The following is a 27250-nucleotide window of genomic DNA, read 5'->3' as shown; positions in this document are numbered from 1 at the left end:
AACCAATAACTGGGAAGTACGGTTTAAATACAAAGATACAGTTTCCCACTTTGTAAGGAAAACAATTTCTTCTTAAGAACAGCTTGGTGAATGAAATGAAACAAAAAGTGTCTCCGATATGTGTTGGGATAAATAATGCTAGCTTCACATGTAAACTGATCCAAACTAAATTGGTCACTAATACCCTAGGGAAAAAAATCATAGTTAATTCAAGTGAAAATATCAGTCTGGTATACTTTGTGGGAATCTTAAGAGGGCACATAAAGTTGATTAACAAAGGGATACCTTTTATTATGTAAAGATTTAGGTGAAATGTGAAATGTGTTTGCTAGGCATTAAATCAGTGGTTCTCAACCTGTGGGTCAGGACCCCATTCGGGGTCGAACGACCATTTCATGGGGGTCGCCAAACAACACAGTCCACCATTTTTTCCCCCTTTTCCTTAGCTGTGCTACTCCCTTTTATTCTATTGGCTTTTGAAAGCCAATAGAATAGACTCGCTTGAATAGAATCTAATTCCATTGGCTTTCAAAAACCAATAGGAATTGTCCAGGCTGTCTCTGCCCTGCTGAGCCCGCCAAAAGTCCCATTCTGCAAACGGTGCTGCACCAGTTGAGTAGTCCTCGACTTACAACTGGTTGAGTCGTCCTCTACGACCAGTTGGGGGTCGTGGCATTAAAAAGGTTGAGAACCACTGCATTAAATCCTACGAACCATCCTGGGAATTCTTGATAAACAATTACATTGTTTATACATACTGCATGCCAAACTCCATTCAGCTCAAAAGGAGTGTGTTTTTAGGACAGAAAAGACTATGGAATGGACAAAACGACTAGAGCAGAGGTAGGGAACCTTGGCTCTTTTATGACTTGTGGACTTCAATACCCAGAATCCCTGACTCAGGAATTCTGGGAGTTGAAGTCCACAAGTCATAAAAGAACCAAGGTTCCCTACCCCTGGACTAGAGAGTGAAACACGTCTGGAAGGAAATGTAAGCTTCAGACTGTTTAATATTCAATGGGTGAAAATAAATGGCGCTGGGACGTGGGACAATCCAAACTGGGAAAAAACGTTCATTCAATCATTAGAAGCATTTCTAAATAAGCATCTGATCAGGAATGGCATTCCAGCCATAATTAAGTACTGCAGTACGTTTCCTTTCAAAACAGTACAACTTACTGTATATCAGTGGTTCTCAACCTGTGGGTCGGGACCCCATTTGGGGTCGAAGGACCATTTCACGGGGGTTGCCAAACAACACAGTCCGCCATTTCCCCCCCCCCCTTTTTCCCCTTTAAGGGTCATTTTTTTCCCCTTTAAGGGTCTAGTGCAGTGTTTCTCAACCTTGACCATTTTAAGGCATGTGGACTTCAACTCCCAGAATTCCACAGCCAGCATTGCTGGCTGTGGAATTCTGGGAGTTGAACTCCACATGCCTTAAAATGGTCAAGGTTGAGAAACACTGGTCTAGTGTCTGCTTTTTGTGAGTCTAAGAATCATAGCTTCTCCAATTGTATAACGTAAAAGAATTATGTGTGTGTGTTTGTGGAAGTGGGAAACGTTGATTTGAAATTGAAGTTCTTTTGCTTGTTCTTCATCCTTTCAGGCCCCCCAGGAAATGAAATTAATAACCCAGCCAGCCATCTAGAAAATACATTAGAGAGTCTTTCTAAGTATGAAAGGCCAAGCCAGGTTGTTAAGGACCAGGATGCTGGAAAGAAGGGCACGGAAGCACAAACTAAGAAAGGAAACAATGAATCGGAGAGCGATTTTGAATCGGATCCCCCTTCTCCAAAGAGTAGTGAGGAAGAGGAAGAGCAGGAGGATGAAGAGGTCTTGCAGGCTGAGTCTGGAGACTTCATTGACGACAACGATACAGAACCAGAAAACCTAGGCCAGCATCCCCTTCTGATGGATTCTGAAGAAGATGGAGAAGAGGACGATAAGCACAGTTCTGACTCTGATTCTAACCATTTCCGGCCTGCAGAAGAAGTACCTTGCAGTAGATACAGAGAAGGGCCTGGTAGTACAGAAAGTAGAGAGACAATCCTTCCCTGTCCTTCATCGACGGAGGTCCCAGCTTCCAGTCTGAGCCCCAAACAAGAATTTGATGTCTTTGGAGCAGTTCCATTCTTCGTTTTGCATCCCCAAGAACAAAAAGATACTTCTCCTCAAGTTGTCCCCCGTGAGCCAGACCAGGATGACTTCGATGTCTTTACCAAAGCCCCCTTCAGCAGAAGAATATCTCAGCAAGATGAGTCGGTTTCAGGTTCCGAACCTCAAGCGTCTCCCGTCTCCCCCAAAAGCGTGGATGTTTTTGGCTGCCTCCCATTCCAGCCCGTTTCCCTCCAAAGGCCTGGTGAAACCAGAGAGGATCTCTTCGGCCTGGTCCCGTTTGAGGAGATCACCGGGAGCCAGCAGCAACACAAAGCGAAGCAGCAACAGCGGAATCTGCAGAAGCTCTCTTCCCGTCAGAGGCGCATGAAGCAGGAGGGGTCGAAGAGCAACGGCAAGCGCCATCACGGAACCCCCACCAGCACCAAGAAGAACTTGAAGCCCAGCTATCGGACGCCAGAGAGAGCCCGACGGCACAAGAAAGCCGGCCGCCGAGATTCCCAAAGCAGCAACGAGTTTCTGACCATTTCCGATTCCAAGGAAAACATCAGTATTGCCCTGTCGGATAGCAAGGAGAGAGTCAATCCCCTGCCGGGTGATGATAACCTCCTGGATCCCTTTGGAGCCAAGCCTTTCCATCCAGCAGAAGGGCTGCGTCCCCCCCAACACCAGGGATTGGGTGATAATCGTGGGGATCACAACACAGCAGCGCCCGGGAGACCCAGGCAGAGTTCCTTTCTTGGTAGCCTTCATTCCGGCGACGGTGTAAAATTAACGGATGATTTTGGAGCGGTTCCTTTCACCGAATTCATGCCAAGTGTGACGTCTCAGCAGAGCCAGCAGCAACAGGCAATAGAGTTAGATCCATTTGGGGCAGCTCCCTTTCCTTCCAAACAATAGACTCTTTTTAGGAACCTCTGAATATTTCTTTTTTTAAAACTTGGATTTAATACGCCACTGTAAATCCATTTCCTTCGATTGAGAAGGAAATGTTTTATTTTTTGGTTTTTAAAGTACAACACGCTTACTACTCTGCTGCAACGAGATTTTTAACATCGGCAGTGTTAAAAGAGGCAAGATTGGGATGAATAAAATGGCGAAAGTTTGAATAGAGAAAATCTTTCCGAAAGTTAGGTCAGAAGATCACAGAGGATATTGGCTATGACTAGTATAGTGTTTCTCAACCTTGACAATTTTAAGGCACGTGGACTGCAACTCCCAGAATTCCACAGCCAGCATTGCTGGCTGTGGAATTCTGGGAGTTGAAGTCCACATGCCTTAAAATTGTCAAGGTTGAGAAACACTGGACTAGAACATTCAGAATTGCATCCTGCGTAGAGGGCAATTACACTTGAATTAATGGAGAGATGGAAGGATCAGACTGGGTCGACGAAATGAAATAGGATCTTATCCGTCAGAAATCGAGAAAACATCTAAAAAAAAAAAACCAGGTTTATCTAGAACTGCTTCTTTGTACCTCTTCTAAAGGTTTTTAGAAAGAAAAAAAAAAAAACCACCCTCTTCTTAAATCTCTGAAAATCAGAGCTTGCTCTCTTGATAGTGGTTCCTAAACGTATATGAAGAAACCCAAATCTTTCTATCTGCCTGAACTGTGCTTTTTCACAGTAAGTGCCATTAATACGAAACAGGGATTGTTGTAATTCTTAGACTTTCGAGAACTTAGCTGGGGATGTTGGAAGTGGGAATGGAATGAGAAAGCATCAGCACTAACAGTTAACTTCTGCAGCACTTTTGAAGATTGCTCATTTGAGAAGAGAGAGCGTGGTTGACTTGCATGCCATACCAACACGTACCGTTTTGGAGAAGGAGGGGGGAAACAGCCAGAAAATTGTAGCAAATTCAGACCTCTTAAAAAAGAGTTCAATCAGAGTTTTCACCCCGTGTCTGCTCACTTTACAGGGGTTTTGTATTTCATATGAACTGGATATACCCCGAAAGGTTTTTAGCCTTCTAAAATGGTTCTCACCTAATTTTTTGAATGCTTTCTGTATCACATGATCGTACTTTTCTAAGACTTTATTACAAAACACACCGATCCGTTTCCAACAAAAAGGAGGTTTAGAATTGAAGGCTTGAAAATGATGCTGTTTTGAGTCTCTTACCATTAACTGCATAGTAAAACCAGCAATGCCTTACAGCCAGGACCACGTCCTGATATAAGTTTACCTCTGAGCCAAGTGGTGCCCTTGAGACACAGATTGTAACATTTGGAAAACTTAGGTGAGTAGACAGTACATTTTTGAACTTTCAGTCGGAGGAAAGGAATTCCGAATGTCGTCATTCGCTGTTGATCGTTCTAGAACGGCGATGTTTGTTCAAAATAGCAATTTGATGTCCTGCAATTCCCTTTCAGTTTTGTGAAAATGGGTGTCTTTGAAAAAAGGACATAGTAAACAGTTTTGTCACAAAGAATGGCCAGGATCCAGAGAACATGACAGTATCTTTTTGGAGTACAGGTGTGTGTGTGTGTGTGTGTGTGTGTGTGTGTGTGTGTGTGTGTGTGCATGAATCAGATATGTTAAACATATAGCAGAAGTTGATGTTTTCTCCCACGACGAACAGCAATCCATTCTTAAAAAGTGAAACGTTTCAAAAACCATTTCTGTCATTAAGTGGATGAAGATTGACATCTCAGGATCCTTGCATAGGTATTCTCACATATATGAATTTCAACTGTAGAAGCTACATGAACTTAACTATAGATGTGTCTGGGTATCATTTACATAGTTTGAATATCATTGTGAAAAAAAAAAAAGATTTCCAAGGGGGAAGCATTGGATGAAGTTTGCCATCCAGTTACTGTATTAAAACATGAAGAAAATAGAGTAACTTTTGGATAATTTTCGAATATAATAAATATGAAAAGATAAAAGTTCAAGAGCCCTAACCATACTTCAAAGTTGTTGCTTTTTTTAAAAAAAATGTAGTTATTTAGTCATTCTTAAAAGATATACTTTTAAGTTCTTGCTAAATTTGCTTCTAAATGTGCAGTCCATCTCTTTGCACGATATGAAATCGAAAGCCCCCCCCCAAAATTAGAAGTCTGTCTCGCTACACAAAATATTGTGTAAAATATTTCTCAGAAGACTTGTTCCTTTGTGCCAAAGCCTCAGATGTAAGGTGTGTTGTAAAATAACTCTCTTTCCAAATAGCTCTCACTTCAATCATGGCAGACTTCCTAGCAAGAACGGGTTATAAGCTGTCCAAAATCAAGTCATTAAGGACCTGCTAATTAAATGTACTGTGTTTGGTTTTCACATTGGAAGGCTTTCTGTGTAGGAGACCTGTCAGTATGGGTTGGAGTCCCAGAATGAACGGAGAGCTGATTTGAATTAGGGTTTCCGTGTGATAACCTCATTTTATTTGAAAAGATGTATGTGCTTCAGGTGGTATAAAAGGCACGGAGTAATTTGGATTCCTCACCCCAAAGTTGCCATGCTGACACTTACTAAAATTAATGGGGCAAAAAGTAATTTGCAGCTAATATGCCTAATTAGTTTGATAATGTATTTTTTTTTTTGCCTCACAATGTTATCTGCGTGATTACACCTGACAGCTGATTTTTTTTCTATATCTCCACCCAAACCCTTTTTATCAGAAAAATCCTGATGAAATCAGATTGCTGTAAGTTCTTTCTAGTAAGCAGTTAAGATGATGATGATGATATATTTGCCCTGAGAAAGGACATTTAGAATAATTGGGTCACTCCCTTTTCTGTCTTCAGGATCCTAAATTGTGGCTTTGATTTGCCAGAAGGATATCATTTGTAGCAGTTATCGTTAGTTTTATTCTGTGCATTTGTATGGGCATATGAACTTAACACTATATGGATGTATGAATTCCTGTTCTTAATGACCAAAAATGGCACCAATCTATTTCGGGATGGGAAGAGATGAAATAGCACAACTTTGTGATTTGCATCTGTTTATACATATTTCTCAGATAATTCTTCCCAAAACTGATCTGGGCTAGAAAATGCATAAAGTTGTCTTGGCCATCATCTCTGATTGCTAGGACAGATTTTCCATCGGAGAACTTTGGGGTACACCTACGTGGCTCCAGCTGTATAATTGGTAGATATGGATGAACAGGTGAGATAAAAGAAATATATATCATACTCTGCAGGATTGGGCTTGAGGATAACCTTGCGTAAATCACGGCCATTCGCAGTTTCACCAACTTTTTTTTTTGCTTTTGAATAAGCTCTTGCTTTCTGCACCTTTGATCAATCAGAGTTTTAAAAGAATTTCATTTCCTAGATTATTGTAAATGAGATTTGTACACCGATTTTTGTGTGTTGTATGCCTTTGGTGGCTGAACTGGGTGAGCTATTGGTAGTTCCCATAAAGTTGATTTCTACTTAATTTTCTTTCCCAAGTAAGTTTAATCATTGAATTCTGTGCTTCACTGAGAAAGGTGTTTATTTTCTTTTGGGGGGGGGTTGGGATAGCCATGCTTGCTTGATGGATGTATTTATCCATATATCTGAAGTTCACTCTGTTTTGGTCTTTCCTCCAGTCATAAGAAGATTGAGAGGTATTGATTCAGAACTGGAAATGGTTATCCAGTTTCCATGTTCATGAAATGATTAGACCTTTTCGTTACTGTATAGGGCAGTGATGGCGAACCTATGGCACGCCTGCCAGAGGCGGCACTTGGAGCCCTCTCTGTGGGCACATGCGCCATTGCCCCAGCCCCACCTCTCTCTGCAGCCCCCTCCTCACCAGCAGCCCCCCCAGAGGAGAGTCTCCCCCAGGCAGGGCCCACGCAGAGCAGCGCAGCCAAGGACATAGCAGCAGGGACAAGACTCCACCCTTGCGCCCCATCGCGTGCAGATGATGCTGCGGGGTGTGGGTGGAGGGCGTGGCTGCCATGGCATTGCAAGGCCGCCTGGGCGATTTGCTGCAGTGGGCCGTGGAGGCGGTGAGTGGCCCTGCAGGCGGGTGGGGTGGGGCGGAGCACGGACGGGCTGCGGGGTGGGGCGGTTTTGGGGCACTCAGTCTCTAAAAGGTTCGCCATCACTGGGGTAGGGAAATCTGAGCCTAATCAACTGTACACTTCATTCTGGAGGCTATACAGCTTTGGACAGAATAATTGACTGATAAAATTACGGTACTGTTTATGTTTAATTTGAAAGTATAATTTCTATCTATGGGGGTCAAAGATAGAAATCAAGGTGCTTTAGGGGAAATATCACTTACCCCCTTATATGACTGCATTTGTTACTTAAATGTGTTCAGAAGGTACAACTTTTGAGCTTTGTAACCCGAGATTGAATCTCTCGCCACAAATCTTGTAGATTGAAATATCCATTCGAGGCTACTTCCCTGGTGTGTTCCACCCAGATATACTCTTTGGAGATGATCCTGCAACAATAAAATTCAGTAGCAAGCACCCAGGGCTGCCCAGAAGTCCTCAAGTTTTCTCCTAACGATAAGAAGAAGAAGAAAAAAAATCTACTGTGAGAATAAAAGGAGATAGCTACTACTGTGAGAATAGCAATTAGAGTTTATCAGAATATTTTTGTACATGATAGTGTATTTTTATAGACAGATGTATATAAAGCATACACACGCACACATCGCTTTATCTCTTGGGAGTCTGTGATTTTAAATATAGCATTGCAGTCACAATCATTTTCTCGGCATTGGAAAACGAAATGGAGCCAAAAGCTACTAAAAAAGAATAATAAGGAAAATGCAAAAACAGTGTCTGGTTATTTTTCTAGAGCGCTTTGAAGAGAAATATTGTAAACCATTGCCAATGTTAAGTTTCTGGAATAAGAACATCACTTAAGAATAAAACGACAATGTTACATTCTACTTGCTGGCAAACAGCGCCAAGTGCACTTTTCAAAATTACACTTCCATTTCTTCTTTCTCTTTTTTTTTTGTTAGACTTGAAATTTCTAAAGCATTGTGCGGTGTGTATGTGTGCATGTATGTGTATGGGTAACCACTAATAACAGATCTTTTTGTGCAAAAATGATGTACGTAAAAGAACTTCCAGTCGTTAAAGTCAACCAGATGTTTCTGTAACACCAACCACTGTGTGAATTTGCAACGGAGCTGGGGTGCTACGAGTAAAACTTGTCATTCCAGTACTGTATGAAGATTTTTCCAATGTGTAAGGTCTCCTTTGCATCTCCTTTTAACTTAATCTTGTTCCATCCAATGCCAGCTGTTATAATAAAAGTCTTACTGTACCTTTTTCAAAGCATGTTTACTAAGATGTGTTAATAACATCCGAGCAAAATTTCAATGCTATCTAGCTATTTTAAAAGAGTGTTTCTTTTTTTGTGCTTTGTGGGTGGGGGGAAGCCAAACAATTAGAGAATATGTTTTTTAAGTCAGGGGTGGGCGGATTTTGAAAAGATCAGGAGGTGTAACTCAACCTGCCCTTTTGAGCTCTTGAAGAATTTAGGTGAATTTTTTTTCAGTCCATTTGATGGTGAGGCTTTTGTGAGGCTTGTGGTAGATGCTGGAAGCTTTTCCCTTACTTTGCGATGGCCAAATATGAAGAATTGTGTGAAACCAAAACGTATTTTTGTTACATTTTTCTGGAGCAAAACTCCTAACTTGCTAAATTATGAATCCATGGATGCCCATTACCGTACTTCATAGAGCAACCTTGGCTCTTTATGACTCGTGGACTTCAACTCCCAGAATTCCTGAGTCAGCCATGCTGAGGGGAAAGGGAGAGTTTCCAAGCTGAGCCATGCTGGCTCAGGAATTCTGGGAGTTGAAGTCCACAAGTCATGAAGGGGTCATAGTTCCCCCATGCTGGCTCAGGAATTCTGGGAGTTGAAGTCCACGAGTCATAAAAGAGCCAAGGTTGCCTACCCCTGTCATAGAGCAATAATTATTTTGGTAGTTCTGACTTTCGGCCAAATTGTCTGCGTCTCTGAAAATGTCGTACGAGTTGTCATTCCTCATGGAAACCTGGGAAGTAATTATTTTGTGAGACTGGAAAGTTTTATGCAATTGGAACCTCTGTCGTTTGACTGGGGCAAGATAGCAATTCTACAGAGGAGCTGAATAGTTTCTCAGCAATTGGTTGAACTAAGCTGCGTCCTAAGGAACATTTGGTTTCTGCCAAACCTTTTACAATGTAGATTAGCCCACCACAAAGACTAAATTATTCTCGTATTAACCTATAAGGTGGCATATGGGCTTAAGGAACTGGTGCTCTTCAACATTCTATGTATTAACATGGTATGGGAGGCAAAGCCACAACTTATCAAGACCCAGAGCTTTCTGAGGGCAGCACAGGTTTCGCTTTTCCTCAATAGCAGGGGTCTTCAAACGTGGCCCATTCATGACTTGTGGACTTCAACTCCCAGAATTCCTCAGCCAGACACGCATGCCTGGCTGAGGAATTCTGGGAGTTGAAGTCCGCAAGTCATGAAAGGGCCATGTTTGAAGACCCCTGCTCAACAGTATGGCTAGTTGTTTCAAACTAGTTTGATTTATAGCAGTGGTGGCGAACCTATGGCATGGGTACCAGAGGTGGCACTCGGAGCCCTCTCTGTGGGCACACGTGCCAGTCCCCCAGCCTTGCCTCCCCCCGCAACGCCCTCCTCTCCAGTAGCCCCCCTGAAGGAGAGTCGCCCTCAAGCGTGGCCCACACGGAGCAGCGCAGCCAAGGACATGGCATCCAGGCAGCGTAGGCAAGACTCTGCCCTCACACCCCATCATGCAGTTGATGCTGCAGGGCACAGGCAGAGGGTGTGGCCGCCATAGCGCTGCTGGGCTGCCTGGGCGATCTGCGGCGGGCCCTGGAGGCGGTGAGTGGTCCTGTGGGCAGGTGGGGCGGGGGATGGGGGGGTAGAGCAGGGGCGGAGCAGAGGAGTGGAGCGGGGACAGGGCCAGTTTTTGGGCACTTGGTCTCTAAAAGGTTCGCCATCACTGATCTATAGCTTTCTGATTATAATTCTTGTCTTTATAACTTATGCTTAAAGAGGCATAAAGCTGCTCTTACATCATTCTCTTGGGATTTTCTAGTACCTCACAAGAATATTTAAAGATTTTCTTCAATGTGCTTTTGAGCATGCGAAGGAACGGCAGGATTACTGAGTATCTCAAGACTTACAGCCCTAACTTTCCCCATAGTAAGTTTTTCAGGCCCCCTTACCCAATTATTTGTTACTATGCAGCACACCAAATCGTATGTTCTGTCAAACCATTTATTGAAGCGCTATTTACACAATACCTACAGTGCAACCTGATAAAATTGCCTTTATAGATCGAGTGCAAACAATTTTAATGACTTTCTCGTACAGTTAAAAATGTTAAAAGATGATGGAAGTAAAACAAAAGCTGTGATGACATGCCACGACACCTGCAATTAACTGTGATTGTACAGTTAAGATTCCTACAGATTTCTCTAACGGCTGTCCTAGGCTAGAGGCATAAATCTGAAATAAAGCTGTAGCTTTCATTTTAGTTTCAGGCAAAAAACAACAATAAAGCATGAAACAAATGGAAGGCATAGGAGATGGAGAAAGATGGAGAGGAATCCGTTAGAAGAGTTGGTTGCATTCACGATAAACCATAAATTGGCCTTGTTTCTTCCAAAGGTATCTGGTGATTTCTTATAGCCATGCTTGCATCTTCTGCAGCAGATCTTGGCACGTATCAATTTTGCTGATAGTCCTAGGGCAGTTATGGACTTGTGGCCATCTGGTATTGCTGTTTGTTGCATTTAGCTTTCTGAAAGTGTCCCAAAAACTTGAGAGCAGCATAATGCCTTTAAAGTATAAGAACAACAGAGTGAGAGTTACCACTGGAATTCAGTCCGTCTATGCAGAAAAAAAAATCATTTGCCAGTTTTTCTTTAAAACCTCCTTACGGAACTGAAATTATCAAAATTATAGAAGCAAGGAGGAAGAAGGATATATACAGAAATTCTTATTTCTTTCAGTAAGCTTCACAAATTTTAAAATTTGCTTCTAGCAATGCACCCGTAGTAATGGTCTTCATTTTAAATTTCAGTTAAATTAAAAGTCTGTGGAGGATCTTTTAACTTAAAACTGCTTCTTAAATGAAAAAGAGGCATTCATTTGAAGAGCCTGCTGCTACAAGTGCATCTTGAAGGCAGCTCTGGAAACCCCTTTAACTATGTCTAATATCTACTTTTTCTAAAACATTTTTTTCCGCATAAGAACTTTCACTTGATTTTCATTTTTTTAAAAAAAACATAGAATTGAATAGTCTTGCTTCTCTACATTGCACAAAACTTTGTAGTAACAAAATATGCTCTTACACGAACAAACTAAGCAACTGCTTTCAACCATGTAAAATATATTGCCTGGATAGCCCAATTTACTTTTAAGGATGTTCACTTCCATCTTGGCATTAGTTATAGGTTTTGTTCTCTATTGCGCAAACACTCAGCTTGTTATCACATACAGGGTATGATAGGAAGAGGTTATAGGGGCCATGAGCCGCTATTAATAACCACAATAAAGCCATTAATTCTACTGTTTTTCAATACCTAACAGTTTAAATTATAAGGCAATAATTCACATCAAACTCCCGATACCAGTTTTTAAAGGATAAGCCTGGAAACCAAAAGCAAAGTTTGATCTTGCGGAAAACAAAATGAATGTGTTTAAAGGACATTTTACGCTGGTCAACAGCGAACTCTTGATTCTGCCTACTTATTGAACAATTTATGCTTTGCATTCTGTCCATGTTTTTATTCTTTTGCTTTAGAACAACCTGGGTGCTCAGCATTTTAGATCATTCTCAACCCTGGGAATTTTGCACCTTGCAGGCCTTTTCTCTTGAATGAAGGCTCCAGTGCATACTGTAAATACTTGGGACAAACCCAGCTGCATTAATAGATTCGATACATATGGATAAACCTGATGCCTTCCAAGGACCATAATGCTCTCTATAGCAGGGCTGTCCAACCGTATCAAATTTTTAAGACATGTGGAGTTTAACTACCAGAATCCCCCAGCCTGCCAGGAATTCTGTGAGTTGAAGTCCACTAATCTCAAAAAGTTGCCAAGTTTGGACACCCCTGCTCTAGTTTTTCAGGGGTGAGTCTCTGGTTTTCAGACCTGTCCATTCCCACTCCTTTCTATTCCCCACCTCAGTCTCATCCCTGTTCAGCAATAAAGCCTTTTTTTAAAAAAAACATGCACCAAATAGTACCTCTAGAGCATGGGGTAGGCAACCTTGGCTCTTTTATGACTTGTGGACTTCAACTCCCAGAATTCCTGAGCCAGCATGGCTCAGCTTGGAAACCTCTCCCTTTCCCCTCAGCATGGCTGGCTCAGGAATTCTGGGATGAAGCCACGAGCCATAAAGCTAGGCTTAGGCCTGAGGTAGGCAACCTTCTCTTTTATGACTTGTGGACTTCAACTCCCAGAATTCCTGAGCCAGCATGGCTCAGCTTGGAAACCTCTCCCTTTCCCCTCAGCATGGCTGGCTCAGGAATTCTGGGAGTTGAAGTCCACGAGCCATAAAGCGGCCTTAGGCCTGAGGTAGGCAACCTTGGCTCTTTTATGACTTGTGGACTTCAACTCCCAGAATTCCTGAGCCAGCATGGCTCAGCTTGGAAACCTCTCCCTTTCCCCTCAGCATGGCTGGCTCAGGAATTCTGGGAGTTGAAGTCCACGAGCCATAAAGCGGCCTAGGCTTAGGCCTGAGGTAGGCAACCTTGGCTCTTTTATGACTTGTGGACTTCAACTCCCAGAATTCCTGAGCTAGCATGGCTCAGCTTGGAAACCTCTCCCTTTCCCCTCAGCATGGCTGGCTCAGGAATTCTGGGAGTTGAAGTCCACGAATCATAAAAGAGCCAAGGTTGCCTACCCCTGCGTTTAGAGAAACAGAATTGTAATATGTGGGAAGACTTAAATTTACCCTCTTCAATTATAACCTCTTGAGGGAAACTGCTAATAGTTATCAGACTTAGAAGAGCTTTCACTGGCAGCTAAAGTCCAACAGCTGTAAGACTGGGAGGTTCTACAAGGCAGCTTTCTCCCTTGTGTCCTAAGGGCTGAGATTGGTATGTGTGTACGAGCCAAAATCTTGCCCTGCTTCCCACTGAGAAAATAAGCAAGATTTTTTTCCCATTATGTTAGTTTTATGGGCTCTGTACTCTGAAAGTTAATACGCATTACGACACAATTTTCAAAATTGGAAGAACTGCGGAGAAGAGCCTTGTTAAGCACACAAAAAGGTTTCTCCAAACACTTAGCAGAAGCCACATTAAAGCTAGAATTACACGTTCTTAGAAACTTCCCAGGGCAAGATCAGACAGTATTATCAAAAAATAAGGGGGAAGTTACCGGCAAGGAGAGAAGTACTATAATTCTGGAGGGGATTTTTAAAGCAGATTTTTATTAACTATTTTGTTGCACATTGTTATTTTTCTGTCCCTCCCCAATTCTATACCAGCGTTTGCTACCAACAGACTGTAACGTAAATGCCTCTTACCTCCTCATTCTTCTCTGCAAATCCCTTTTTGGCACTAGAGTCTGAAGACATGGCTGCTGGAATCTCAAAACCTGGGATGGCCACACTGCTAGCAGATATTAATTTTTTCTGCATTGACTGAATTTACCTCTTTCTTCAAAATTTCCAGGGCAGCAGGAACTGCTGTCAAGGCCCAAGCAAACACTTTGTGTTTGGCACTAAGCAGGTACTATCCTGAAGAACGGCTCAGAAGAATTTCACTTATCCAAGTAGTAGCAAGCAGATCAAATTTGTGGACAGCCTTACTTGCAATAATTTGTAGCCAAGTCTAAAATCTTTTGACCCTTGTCACACGTTTGACCCATGGACTACAAGTTCCCAAGTTGAGAAACAATTTAACTCTAAATTGACTTGATGGGTCCAACTCTTGGTTTGAAGATAAAGTTACCTTGCAATAATCTATGGAGATTCTTTTATTGAAAGGAAAAGGAACTCCAATAAAAATCTGTATTATATTTGAATTTTGTTTTCAAATGAAACGTCAGCGCAACAACACAGATCACATTAAAAAGATACAGTTAACATGGATTTTTCAAGTGAGATCCCAGCATGCAAATGTCACAAGAACTTCGTATGCATGCATTTCAGAGAATTTTTCTTGTTGATAGCATAAACAGTCGCCACATCCAAGTTTTATTATAATTTATATATCAGTAGTTCAAAGAAAAGTTGTTTATATGACCAAGTTATCTGCAATTCTTTCAACATCCAAAGTGGACAAATAGTTAGTTGATGGAGATCAATGATATCAGGAGTGCCAAACATCTGATAAATATCACGGTATATGTATGGGGGAGAGTTTGGAAAAATAAAAAATTTAAAAAAAAAATGATTATCAGGAGTGCCTATTAACATATTATTCCTAAAAGAAAGAGGATTCAACATGAACTGTGGCTGTTGCTCCAGAAATCAGCCTGAAATGCAGATATTCAATGTCCAAACTTCGGTACAAAGATGAAATTCTGCAAACAAACACAAAACACATTTTAAATGATTGCACGCAGAACTCAGTGAGCTACTTCTGCTAAGAGAGCTTTCCTAAACCAGCAAGTGGTGGGGAGGGTTGCCATCTCCAGGTTCACAAAATAAAAAGAAACGCTGCCGCTTAAACACAAAGGGATCTACTATTCCCCCATTTATCATCCTTCCTGGTTAAAAAAAAACAACAACAGCAATGCATCAATATTTCCTCCTTATGGAGATACACTGTTGCAGCGTCCATTTGACTTACAGCAATTGCAAAACGTTCAACAAGATTAGGACACAATTTATGGAATCAATTTTAAATTTGAAATGGGACGTTTGAAGAGCTGGCCTGGGAGGAATGGTTAAGAATGGAAGAATGCACGTTCAACCCCACCCTTAAGCCAAGAAGCTCTTATGTCACTTCACTGGCTGAGGGGCAGGTTGTGGGGAAAAAAAATAGAAGGGAACATTCTATAGAGTTCCTGAAGAATAGACAGGATATAACCTAATGAATAGAAACTTACAAAAGGCCTACAAGAGGAAAAGGTGTCATAAAAGCTTTCTGTCTATATTTATATCTCGCCTCTCCTCTGCTTTTACCCTCCCAATCACCCTGGGAAATAGGCTGGCCTAAAAGATAATGAACAGCCTCAACTTTGAAAACTTTTAAGACTCGTGGACTTCAATTCCCAGAATTCCCCCGACAGCCATGCTGGGAGTTGAAGTCCACAAGTCTTAAAAGTTGCCAAGATTGGACACCCTTAGCCTAAATGACCCTAGCAAACTCCATGATCATGTGGGGAGCTGAACCTGGGTATCTCCTGGCCTAGCCCAGGGGTAGGCAACCTTGGCTCTTTTATGACTTGTGGACTTCAACTCCCAGAATTCCTGAGCCAGCTTGGCTCAGCTTGGAAACCTCTCCCTTTCCCCTCAGCATGGCTGGCTCAGGAATTCTGGGAGCTGAAGTCCACGAGTCATAAAAGAGCCAAGGTTGCCTACCCCTGGCCTAGCCCCACAACCACGCGTCACTCTCCTGATCACACTTTCAAGGCCAGGAAAAAGAAAAATCAATCTGAAATGAAGGAGAGATGCTGCCAGTCAGCACGGGTAATACTGAATTGAAAACATTGAAGGACAAGAGGAGAAACACGCTGACTACTGAAACAAGTAATTTGATAGATCTGGGATTCCCTGCAAAGGAGAATTCCAGGCTAGGAGTTGAGCAGTTGCTCTCCAATAGAGCAAATTCATTGCAAGTGGTGAGATTCCCCACCCTAGAACAGGCTAGAAGATCTTCACTTCTCTGACATTGCACATGCTATTTACCTTGATGCCCTTGGATGCATTGTTCTAATCCAGGCAAGGCTTGCTGTGCCTGTACTGCATGATGTACATGGTAGATTGGTGCCACCAATACAACATCACCACAGCAAGAATGTGCCAGAGTTGGTGGCTGGAGCCGAGGTAGTTTAACTGTCCTGTGGAAGAAGAGAAAATCACTTTAATCAGAATGGGAATAAAGAACGTGCTTTTTGTTCACCCAGACCAGTGGTTCTCAACCTGTGGGTCGGGACCCCATTTGGGGTTGAATGACCATTTCACGGGGGTTGCCAAACAAGGCTGTCCGCCATTTTTTCCCCCTTTTCTTTGGCCACGCCCCTGGCACCCGGTGATGTATAAGTGGTTGGGGGTCACCACAACATGGGGAACTGTATTATGGGGTCGCGGCATTAGAAAGGTTGAGAACCACTGATCCAGACGAAGATGCCTGCAGAGATATCAAATACGTTTTTCTCCGGCTGATCTGGAAATGAAGGGGTTTTTTTTTTCATCCCAGAGAGTGAGAGAATATTGCATTTTTGGGGTCAGGAAAGGACCGTCTCACTTATGTCTGGCTCTTGAGCTTCCACATATGTCTGGCTGGCTACTATTAATGTCAATTGTTGTTGTTGTTGCAAGTTGCAAAGTCGTGTCCGACTCATCATGACCCCATGGACAATGTTCCTCCAGGCCTTCCTGTCCTCTACCATCTGCTGGAGTCCATTTAAGCTCACGCCTGCTGCTTCAGTGATTCCATCCAGCCACCTCATTCTCTGTCGTCCCTTCTTCTATTGCCCTCCATCTTTCCCAGCATTAGGCCCTTCTCCAGTGAGTCCTTCCTCCTCATTAGGTGGCCAAAGTACTTGAGTTTCAACTTCAGGCTCTGGCGTTCTAAAGAGCAATCAGGGTTGATCTCCTCTAGGACTGACCGGTTTGACTGCCTTGCAGTCCAGGGGACTTGCAGGAGTCTTCTCCAGTACCAGAGTTCCAAGGCCTCAATTCTTTGGCGCTCAGCCTTTCTTATGGTCCATCTTTCACAGCCGTACATTGCAACTGGGAAAATCATGGCCTTGACTATACGCACTTTTGTTGGCAGGGTGATGTCTCTGCTTTTTAGTATGCTGTCTAGATTTGTCATAGCTTTCCTCCCCAGGAGCAAGCGTCTTTTAATTTGATACTAGGTAGATACTTAAATAAATCATGTGCAGCAATGTTGATACTATTTTTCTTTTTCAAGTTATAGAAATGCATAGTGTGTTAAGATGCATATCATGCTAAATATTCTCATAACACTGAATACTGCCCAATGCCTCTGCAGATTTAAAGGAACACCTGCCTTAAATACAACACTTTATAATTTAGGTGCACAACCAGGGAGTTTTCTATATTTCCTCTAATGTTCACTCTAAAACAAGATCACAACAGTAGACAAAACTGTTGTCTACTGTGCACCTTTTATTCAGCTAGCAAACCATCAGGAGTATCTTTACCTGGAAAATATCTTTCTGGGACTTTGGAAATGTAGAAGAGAAATGCTATGACGGCTATTAAGTACATCACAATCACTCGGGGAGCGAATTCCTGAAAAAGGAAAATAAAACATTAACTGTAGCCACTGAAAGCATCCAGATTTCAGATCTCTGACACGTGAGAAAGAAGATGGTAATCCTTTTCAACAGATTTCAAGTACTGTAAACTAAAAAAGCTGGGTGACTTGCAAAATCTACCGAGTTCATTTTCTGGTTTTTTATGCATGTCGTTCAAAACAAAGAATTAAATGCAGGGTACATAACAATGTAGTTTACTGGACTTTCCCTAAACAAAACATTTTCAAAGGAGAAAAAGAACTTGACTTTTTTTTCAAGAAATGGCTATTGCTTTGCAGTAGCACTCTGACAACCAATGTGTTCACTCACAACTTTGTTAAGTGAATATTCCCGTGTTCTCCAGATATCATAATTTCAATGCAAAGCAAAAGAATGAGGCTGTAAAAATGGAAAAGCGAGTTTAAATACTGAATGTCCTCAAGCTTGAAGTTGTAACTGATAACCAAAGGAAATTGGGTATCATAAAAATGCCCTCGTGCCCAGCTCAACTGATAAATGGCATCAATGTAGTTCTGAAAACAAATTATGTTCTCCCACTGATTTTTTTTTACATTTTTAATAGTTTGTATTTTAAAATGTTTTGATGACTTTAGTAGTTATATTATTTTTTTTTTTGGGGGGGGGGAATAGCATTAACTTTGTAAGCTGCCCAGAACTACTTGAGTGAAATGGACAAGTACAAAATAAACAAACAAACAAAATGCAGTATATTGGCAGCATTTTGAAAGTATCTTCCCTTTGTGGTTTTCCAAGATTCCCCCCCCCAATTTCCTAATTTAGCCAAATCCCAAATGGTCCTGTGGGATCCAAGTACTGTACTAACTGAGGTCAACCCTGTTTAGTCTTCAAAATTAACCAAGGCTGGCTAGGCCAGGGGTAGGCAACCTTGGCTCTTTTATGATTCGTGGACTTCAACTCCCAGAATTCCTGAGCCAGTCATGCTGAGGGGAAAGGGAGAGTTTCCAAGCTGAGCCATGCTGGTTCAGGAATTCTGGGACTCATAAAAGAGCCAAGGTTGCCTACCCCTGGGCTAGCGCTAAGCATTGTCCTCAATCAATAATAAGGCCTCCATAAGGTCCACAGAAACATCTTTTGAGCAAATGTAACGAAGCAGGTCACTTCTAAATTTACCTGTACAATAGATGCCGTGACACCTCCATTGAGCCAAATCCAGTGGATGGTGGGAATAATTCCGTAGCCTGACACAGAGCAGAAGATGGCCGAGCGCAGTCGATGCCATTGCTGGGTGAGGTAACTGGGGTGAATCTGAGCAAAGAATACTGCCAAGATCATAGCAAGCACGGTGATCAAGTACACTTGACGCCAGTACTAGAATAGGGGGGAAAAAGGGAGGAGAGGTCTGTGTGAAGAACCCTGAGTACTCACGTGGCAATTCCAGACAATGCTGGAATATCTATTTAAGCTGCTTTTCCAAAACACGGGGAACAGCTATGGTACCATTTGCACATTCAGATATTGACAGAATAATTTTAACAGCTTGTATTCCAGTTTTAATTACTCAACAGTGAGCTAGTCTATTTGAGAGACTGCCATGAATGCTGAAGCAGCTTTCTCAAAATCTGCTCCAGCTATACAGTACTAGTCCCTGCTGCTAAGAAAGGCTGACTTTGGTATTTTTCTTTGTAGAAAGAATAGAATAGAATAGAATGGAGTGGAGTGGAATAAATAAGAATAAGGAATAGTAGAATAGAATAGAATAGAATAGAATAGAATAGAATAGAATAGAATAGAATAGAATGGAGTGGAATGGATTGGAATAGAATAGAATAAGAATTGTTAGGAATGGAATGGAATGGAGTGGAATAGAATAGAATAGAATAATATAGAATAGAATATAGAATAGAATAGAATATATAATATAATAATATACAACAAGTGATAAATCATAGATACCAATAAGAGAAGATAGTAGACAAGATGAGAAAGATAATATCAATACAGTCCTACTACATGGGTAAATATCTTTAGGCTTTTCCTTATCTGAAAAGATGAAGCTGGGACTGCATGTGCACCAATGTGCCACCCTATCTTTCCCTGCTCTTGTATATTTTGCTGAATGCATTTAGACGTTTCTGTGGATTGAGAGTTGCCAATCAGAAGAAAGCGTGTACTCTTTTAAGCAGGTTCAGCTCAAGCTATTTAGAGCAACTTTGTCTAAAGTGGAATGCTACAGATGCACTGGGCATGCGATTCCCAAGATCTGGATGCATTTCCCAGCCATGTGGAAGAAACTATCTAAAATCACAATGTTGAACGTATGAAGGCTGGAATGGTGTTGGCCCAGAGGAACCAAATGAGCAGAGCTTTTGTGCATAGCTTCCCTCCCAGTTTAGTCTGACTTGTATATATCTAAAATTCTCAATGGGGCTAATATTGAAGATCCAGATGAAAGATGCACTATTTTTTAGACAACAGCATTATCCTTGGCTGCATTTGTTAAATTACTGAGGCAAGCAAGGCTCTTAAGTGTGCAATAAGAGGTTATCCATGCACCGTGAGAAATTGTAATGAAATAATAAAGGTTTATTCGGAATTCAAGTCTGTTTAGATGGAATGGCAGATTGGATTTTGAATCAGTTTCTTTTAATGGATTATACTGCAGACTGGAATTCTGAATAAATGAACATTCAGATGTACTTAATTATTTGGGAGAAGACAAAGCAATCCCAGCAGAATCTAAGGTATACAACAGCTAGCATTATGCCCAACTTACATTACTACAGTAAAATGCATAAAAAACGCCTGACACATAACAGCCCAGGATCCCAATCGAAATTCCTGCATAATCCAGTGCCATCCATCTTCGACTGGTCTTTTCCGAGCGATGACAGCAGAAGAGGTGATACCCTACCGAGCAAAGCATACAGACCTACAAGAACATTGAAACAAATTCACATTAATTTTAAGCAATTGATTTTTTTTTTTTTTTAAGGTTTAGTATGCAGCACTCTGCGGAGCTCGTGCGTTTCTAGTTGAAATTATAAAATGAGCACAGCAGAAATATCTGGCTTTACTCAACTGCTTACAATATGAAAAGAGATGGAAACATTTGTTTTTATTTATTACACTACTACATTCGTAAAAAGGGGATCCTAGAGGGAGGCTAGCAATAATTAGCAATGACGATAGGGAAATAGTAATAGACTAAGCAGAAAAATGGAAAGCAAGTCAAATTAGGATTTACGTGATCCCCTAAAATTCTATTACTTATGAACTAATTCTACTAGCTGCTAAAATTCCTAATGAAATTACAAGTGCACCGACTAGGAAGGAAGGGAGAAGATCAACTGGAAATGCTACCTTGATTTCAGAATAAGATAACATTGTTCCATGCAATCTACAATTAAAGGATGTAAATTAACACAACGTTTTGATTAAAATAAATGAGGCAAAAAGCCTCATCTTGGAAGAGAATGCAAGATTTATTTTATATCAGCCCCTCTGACATGCCCATTCCTTGCAAAGTTTGGTTGCCGTATGTAAAGGATCTTACCTGAAAGCAAAAAAGACAAATAGAACAAATAACAAAATCCTCTCTAGAAGCTTTCGCAGAAGGCAACACAGAAGTCATGTCATATATGCCCAAAGTGAAGAAGAGAAAGAAGCCCAGTAAATGACTCCAGATATTGATTGTCTCATTGGACAACACGAACAGACTGGGGGGAAAGAAAGATAAAAACAATGTCTGACTAGTTTTAATTTATTTTGACTAATAGCAGCATAAGTATGTGGTTCAATTCAGCTAGTAATGCATTTTCCCCCTACAATCTGGTCAGCATTCCGTCCTTCAGTTTGTCTGTTTATCGGAAAGGGGCACTTTATGCTGAAGCCTGGATTAGCGTTATTACCACATATTCTCTGCAATTTTCCTCAGGAAGAATACAAAATTGGAATAAATTGATCACAGAATATTTCCCTACTCTGTATTCAGAGATTTTATTTTTCTCGTTTGCAATATTTATATTGCCACCGTATGTGCATGAAAGTAGTTCCCGTGACAATCTGTAACAGTGATGGCGAACCTTTTAGAGACCGAGTGCCCCAAAACCGCCCCACCCCCGTCCCTGCTCCGCCCTGCCCACTGGGCCACCCACCTCCATGGCCTGCCAGATTACCAGGCAGCCCAGCAGCGCCATGGTAGCCATGCCCTCCGCCCGTGCCCCGCAGCATCTGCGTGCGATGGGGCGCAAGGGCGGAGTCATGTCCTCGCTGCCCGGCTACCATGTCCTTGGCTGCACTGCTTCGCATGGGCCGCACCCAGGGGCGACTCTCCTCCAAGGGGGTTGCTAGTGAGGAGGGGGCTGTGGAAGGAGGCGGGGCTGGGATGACGGTGCGTGTGCCCACAGAGAGGGCTCCGAGTGCCGCCTCTGGCATACGTGCCATAGGTTCGCCACCACTGATCTATAACTTTGTTTTCTATTAATATTTTTTTGCTTTGGACAATAGCAATGCTTACATCTAAACCGGGGTTCCAATTCTAAAGCAATGAACTGCATGCAAATTAATTTCACTGATCACAGGTTATTAGGAGAGCCATTTACTTCTGCTGTTGTATGGATACACTAGGCCTGAGAAACTGCCTGGTGGAGTTTGTCCATTTAGATTCTAGAAAAAGGGGCTGACAATAAGAGACTTGTTCTTCAAGAGTTTCAAAGGAAAATCATCAAGTCAGAATTAAGAAGTATTTCAGACAGAGAAAAGAACATTTAAATTAAGTCAATGCACCTTGCTTCATTAGTTGCTTTGGTTATAATTTGCAGAAAGCGGGATATACATATAAATAAACCAAGCACTTTCAAAATAAAAACATGTGTTTCTTATAGGCACTGCTTCAATCCAGGCTAGTTGCTTAATTTCACTTTGAACCATTTCGATCAACTCCAAACCTTTTTAAACACAGCCTAGAAGGCAGATATGCTCTGTAGCCATCAGTGATGTAGGGATTATCCTTAAGGAACACAGGAATCTGTTCATAGGTGTATAAACGAATTCCCCGAGGAACGAGGACAGGCCAATACTGATAACTTCCCAGCTCAATGTAATGAGCGCTTTTCAAGAGTTTCTGGTGCATTTTAGTAGCGTTTCAAGTCATCAACCAAGGCAAGAGTAAACATGTAGCAACACACAGGGTTTTTGACTTCTGTTATAAGTTATCTGCAAAATATGAAGACAAAATAGGATTAAGATCTAAAACAGGACAGACACGGAACACCCATGCTTTCCCCTCCTCTGCTTGTCACAAAACAATTTGCATTTTTCTGTAGATGAAAAACACAACTCACATTCTGAAAATGCAGCAGCAGCAAAAATATATATATATCTTATCAACAGCAAACACTTCTAAGACTCCTCATTAACAATGTAGGGCAAGAAGTACCTGGGCTGATAAAGACACACTTATTTAATATTCTTTCCTCTAAAAAAAAAAAAGCTTTGTCGGCAGTATTTTGACTAAAGAAACAAGCCTAAAGGCAGCCTTCCCCAGAAACTGTTCCCTGTTATTACAACAGTCTTAAAAGTTGTGCTCTGCCAACAAGGAATACAGGTAGTCCTCGGCTTACAACCATTTAGTGACCATTCAAAGTTACAATGGCACTTGGAAAAAAGTGACTCATGATCATTTTTCACACTCCTCATGGTCAAAGGATCAAACTTCAGACGCTTGCCCACTGGCATGTATTTATGATGGCTGCTATGTTCCAGAGGTCATGTGATCACGTTTTGCACCCTTCTGACAAGTAAAGTCAATGGGGAAGCCAGATTCACTTAACAATTGCTGTTACTAACTTAATAACTGTGATGATTCACACATAACCACCATGGCAAGGTCGTAAAATGGGGCGAAACCCAACTGTTGCTCAGCAACAGAAATTTGGGGGATGTAAGTTGAGGACTGCCTGTATACAGAGGGAGGGACAGAGATGGGTAGTTTTTAAATCTGATTAACAAACAAACCCTAATAATTTCTTCCTTTCCCTAGTTCCCATCTAGGCTGGTTTTCTCCACGATTATTGCTTCATGTTTCTCGTAATGTTTTACAATCTACTGCCCAGAGCCATGGGGAGTAGGAGGGGAATTCTATTATGTGTGGGTAATCTAGAGTTAGATTCACAATCTAAGACTGATGGAAACTTAATAATTCAAGTCCTAACCAGGACCCTAAAAGGATAGGAATATACACTGTTCCAAGCAGGGCCATTTTTTTTTTTAAAAAAAATTGGGGTGGTGAGATCTGATAAATTCAGTAATTCCAGATATCAAGGATGTATTCTGATATTGTTCTGTGGGCTCCAATCATGATTTATGTAATGATGGATTTTATTTTTTCTATAAGAGTTCAACTTTGATCTGCATATCCCGATGTTTTGTAAGTTTTTTCCAATCGTTTTTCCTCAATTCTAGCACCACCCAGAATAGCAATATTAAGGAACCAAACTCCCCCCCCCCCAGTAACGTATATCAGGCATGTTATGAACAAGATGCCTGTCTGTTTAGATTTTAAAGTCCCATAAGATCTTAGCCAGTTTATTTTCCAAAACTTTCAAAAAAACAAACATCTTTTCGATGTGTTTAATTATTATTAAAGTCCTGTATGAAATGTTCCATCTGTCTCCCTGGAGTTGTCTGGCAGTTGGGCGGTATATAAATTTAATTATTAAGATGTATATATTATCTAAATGTAAATTATCATTATTTAAATGTTTAGATTTAAATATCATTATTTAAATGTATAAACCTCCCAGGCAACTGGGAGAGAGGCAGCTAGAGATTTTCACACAGCAGAACCTTGTTATTATTGGGCAGTTCCACAGTCAGCCAGATGTTCAGGCCAGATTTGGCATTTCTGCCTGCCTACCGAGTCCTTCCCAAAGACCTGGGACAGGCAGACGTGAATGTTTAATGGTGTTACAGTTACTGTTGCAGGATGCAAGCCGTTCTGCATAAAGCTGACTTTTGCAATTGATCGACGGTGAACTTGTCAACGCCATAGGTCAGGGGTCTTCAAACTTGGCAACTTTAAGACTTGTGGACTTCAACTCCCAGAATTCCTCAGCCAGCATTTGCCAAGTTTGAAGACCCCTGCCATAGGTGATGAAGTGATGCCCCAAGTATTTTGGGATTGCACCCAAGGAACCTGTCACTACTGGTATTGCCCTTTGCTTGCGTTTGCCACAATTGTTCTATTTCTCTTTGCAGCTCTTTGTATTTTGTTATCCTCTCCACTTCTTTCTCTTCTATTCTGCTCTCTCCAGGTATTGCCACCTCCCCTATCCAGCCTTTTTTTTTTTTTTAATCTTATCGATAGTTGTTAAGTCTGGGCTGTCAAGTGGCTGGTGCCTGTCTGTTTGAAGCCTGAAGTCCCAGAGCACTTTAGCTTGTTAAAAAGCCAGTGTGAAAACCTCCCCCAGCCGCTCTCCCGCCCTCCTCCCTGGGACGGGCCAAGCAAAACCAGGCTAGGATGACCCAGAGAAAACCAGCCCAGGGGCCACGGCCTCAGTTCCCCCGGCCCTTCAGGTGCCAACAGGCGGAGGCTGGGAGCCCCGACAACGCAAGCGGCGATCTTCCATCTCGCTCACCCCGGTCGCTGCTGCTGCTGCCGCCGCCGCTGCCGCCACCTGAGCAGCTGAAGCCGCCTCAGCCCTTCACGCATCCTGGCGGCGAAAAGGCTCCCTTCTGTCTTTCTCCTTCTCCTCCTCGCCCAGAAAACAGCCGCCTCCGCCTCCAACCATCCTAGGCGGCCATTGCGTCGCTCCCTGACGCCGCTCGTCGTCTAGGCCCGCTCGGATGATGCTGCCGCCTCGCGACGGGTCGCGCAGTGTTGACGTCACGGCGAGAAGCCGACAGCGCACCAATAGGAAGTCGCGGCTCTCCCCTGCCTTACTCATCAACGGGGCACGTGCTGGGGGCGTGGCTGAAGTGCACTACATAAACAGAGTGAAGCGCGCGTTGGGCGGGGGAGGTTGTTGTTTTGCTGCAGCGTGTTATAAGTTATTTTTAAAATTAAATTGTAACTAAGCGGCTTGGAAGAAATTAGTCTACCAAGTTGCTATGTAGGGGATGAATGAGATGCAGGGACTCCGTTTCAGACATTCACTAGTTGACTTGACTCAGCCATCAGCCCAGCTTGTCATCACGCGGAGGGTTCTTGTCGCCAGGAGAATAAAATGATGGGTGACTGTAAAGCTAGAGGAAAGGGAGAATGTAAATAATAACCTGTGACTTAAATCCAGAACTGGCAATGGTTATTCTCAGTGCCCAATATTGCCCTCGAGTTTCCCTTATTTCCTTCAGTGTGAGGGTCGTCAACTATATTTTATTATTATTATTATTATTATTATTATTATTATTATTATTATTATTATTATTATTATTATTACTATGCATCATTGCACAGTCAGCCAGATGTTCAGACTGGATTTGGCATTTTGTCTACCTATCAAGTCCTTACCAAGGACCTGGGATAGGCAGATGTGGATGTTTGATGGTATTACAGGTATCGTCGCAGGATGGAAGCAGTTCCTAGTAAGGCCGCCTTTTGCAATTGACTAATAGCGAATTTGTCAATGCCAATGGTGTTCAAGTGGTGCTCCAGTTGTTTTGGGATTGCACCCAAGGAGCCTATGACTATTGGTACTACCCTTGCTTACTTTTGCCACAGTCTTTCTATTTCTATTTGTAGGTCTTTGTATTTTGTTATCTTCTCCAGTTCTTTCTCTTCTATTCTGCTGTCTCCGGGCACTGCCACGTCCACTATCCAGACTTTTTTGTCTTTCTTATCGACAATTGTTAAGTCTGGGGTGTTATGTTGCAGGTGCTTGTCTGTTTGAATTCTGAAGTCCAGAGCAGTTTAATTTTATCATTTTCTATGACTTTCTCTATTTTATGATCCCACCAGTTTTTGCTTACAGGCAAATGATATTTTTTGCAGATCTTCCAATGCACCATTGTTGCTACTTTGTCATGCCGCTGCTTGTAATCAGTTTGTGCAATCTTCTTGCAACAGCTTACCAAGTGGTCCACTGTTTCTTCAGCTTTTTTGCATAGGCGGCACTTACTGTCTGTTGCTGTCTTCTCAATTTTGACTTTATATGCATTTGTCCTTAAGGCTTGGTCTTGTGCAGCCAGAATTAGTCCCTTGATCTCTTTCTTCAGTTTCCCTGCTTTTAGCCATTGCCAGGTCTTGTTATTATCTGCTTGTTATTATCTGCTTTCCCAGCTATTTTTTTTAATGTATTGGCCATGTAGTGCTTTGTCTTCCCATGCCTCTATTCTGTTCTTCATTTGGTCTTTCTTGTAGGCCAGTTTGGTCTCTCCAGTAGTCAGTAAGCCTTCCTGATATACTAATTTCAGTGCATATTATTATTATTATTATTATTATTATTATTATTATTATTATTGTTGTTGTTGTTGTTGTTGTTGTTGTTGTTGTTGTTGTTGTTGCAACTTCCTGCCCTGTTGAGTATCTTGAAGACAACATCCATGATCTATCAGTCCAAGTGCATTTACAGGTAGTCCTTACTACCACAACTGAGCCAAAAATTTGTTGTCAAGTGAGATCTTTGTTAAGTGAATTTTGCCCCATTTTACGACCTTCCTTGCCACAGTTGTTAAGTGAATCACTGCAGTTGTTAAGTTAATAACACGGCTGTTAAGTGAGTCTAGGTTGCCTATTGACTTTGCTTGTAAGAGGGTTGCAAAAGGTGATCCCTT

General features: G+C 41.9%; 2 protein-coding genes across 5 annotated transcripts in view; one reads left to right on the top strand and one right to left on the bottom strand.

Moving 5' to 3' along the window:
• The window catches only part of BMP2K (BMP2 inducible kinase), a 73615-nt gene extending 65263 nt beyond the window's left edge, over positions 1–8352 (top strand). For 2 of the 3 annotated variants that reach the window (XM_039318714.1, XM_039318715.1), the window contains exon 16: positions 1607–4891. In XM_039318714.1, the coding sequence (XP_039174648.1) occupies positions 1607–3015 (1409 nt within the window). In that variant the 3' untranslated portion in view covers positions 3016–4891. Of the gene's footprint in view, positions 1–1606; positions 4892–7435 lie in introns of those variants that run through there. The other variant, XR_005553568.1, reaches the window with a different exon arrangement.
• A 1955-nt stretch (positions 8353–10307) lies between these two features.
• Positions 10308–25346, bottom strand: PAQR3 (progestin and adipoQ receptor family member 3). 2 transcript variants are annotated; one of them, XM_039318716.1, is made up of 9 exons: positions 25117–25346; positions 22426–22693; positions 21033–21195; positions 20253–20408; positions 18650–18847; positions 17402–17492; positions 15918–16069; positions 13587–14587; positions 10308–10884 (listed from the first exon to the last, which is right to left on the bottom strand). In XM_039318716.1, exons 2-7 carry the CDS (start codon positions 22608–22610, stop codon positions 15942–15944), a joined length of 921 nt encoding a protein of 306 aa, XP_039174650.1. In that variant the 5' UTR covers positions 22611–22693; positions 25117–25346; the 3' UTR covers positions 10308–10884; positions 13587–14587; positions 15918–15941. The 2 variants fall into 2 exon arrangements, with proteins under 2 accessions (XP_039174650.1, XP_039174651.1); XM_039318717.1 differs by lacking the exon at positions 25117–25346 and having other exon boundaries at positions 22265–22566.
• Between the last annotated feature and the right edge of the window lie 1904 nt (positions 25347–27250).

Source organism: Crotalus tigris, unplaced genomic scaffold, assembly GCF_016545835.1.
Source record: "Crotalus tigris isolate CLP2741 ecotype Arizona unplaced genomic scaffold, ASM1654583v1 scf7180000021465.51407817327:1047546, whole genome shotgun sequence".
Taxonomy (NCBI): Eukaryota; Metazoa; Chordata; class Lepidosauria; order Squamata; family Viperidae; genus Crotalus; species Crotalus tigris.
This window is presented reverse-complemented; position numbering and strand designations above follow the sequence as displayed.

Bases quoted from the DNA above. Each gene is read 5' to 3' on its own strand.
- PAQR3 (XM_039318716.1), bottom strand. From the start codon at position 22,610: ATGCACCAGAAACTCTTGAAAAGCGCTCATTACATTGAGCTGGGAAGT. The intron at 18,848-20,252 runs GTAAGTTGGGCA...CCCCTATTCTAG, and splicing joins ATGCATTTTACTGTAGTAAT to TACTGGCGTCAAGTGTACTT. The intron at 17,493-18,649 runs GTAAATTTAGAA...TTCCTTTTTCAG, and splicing joins TCACGGCATCTATTGTACAG to GAATTCGCTCCCCGAGTGAT.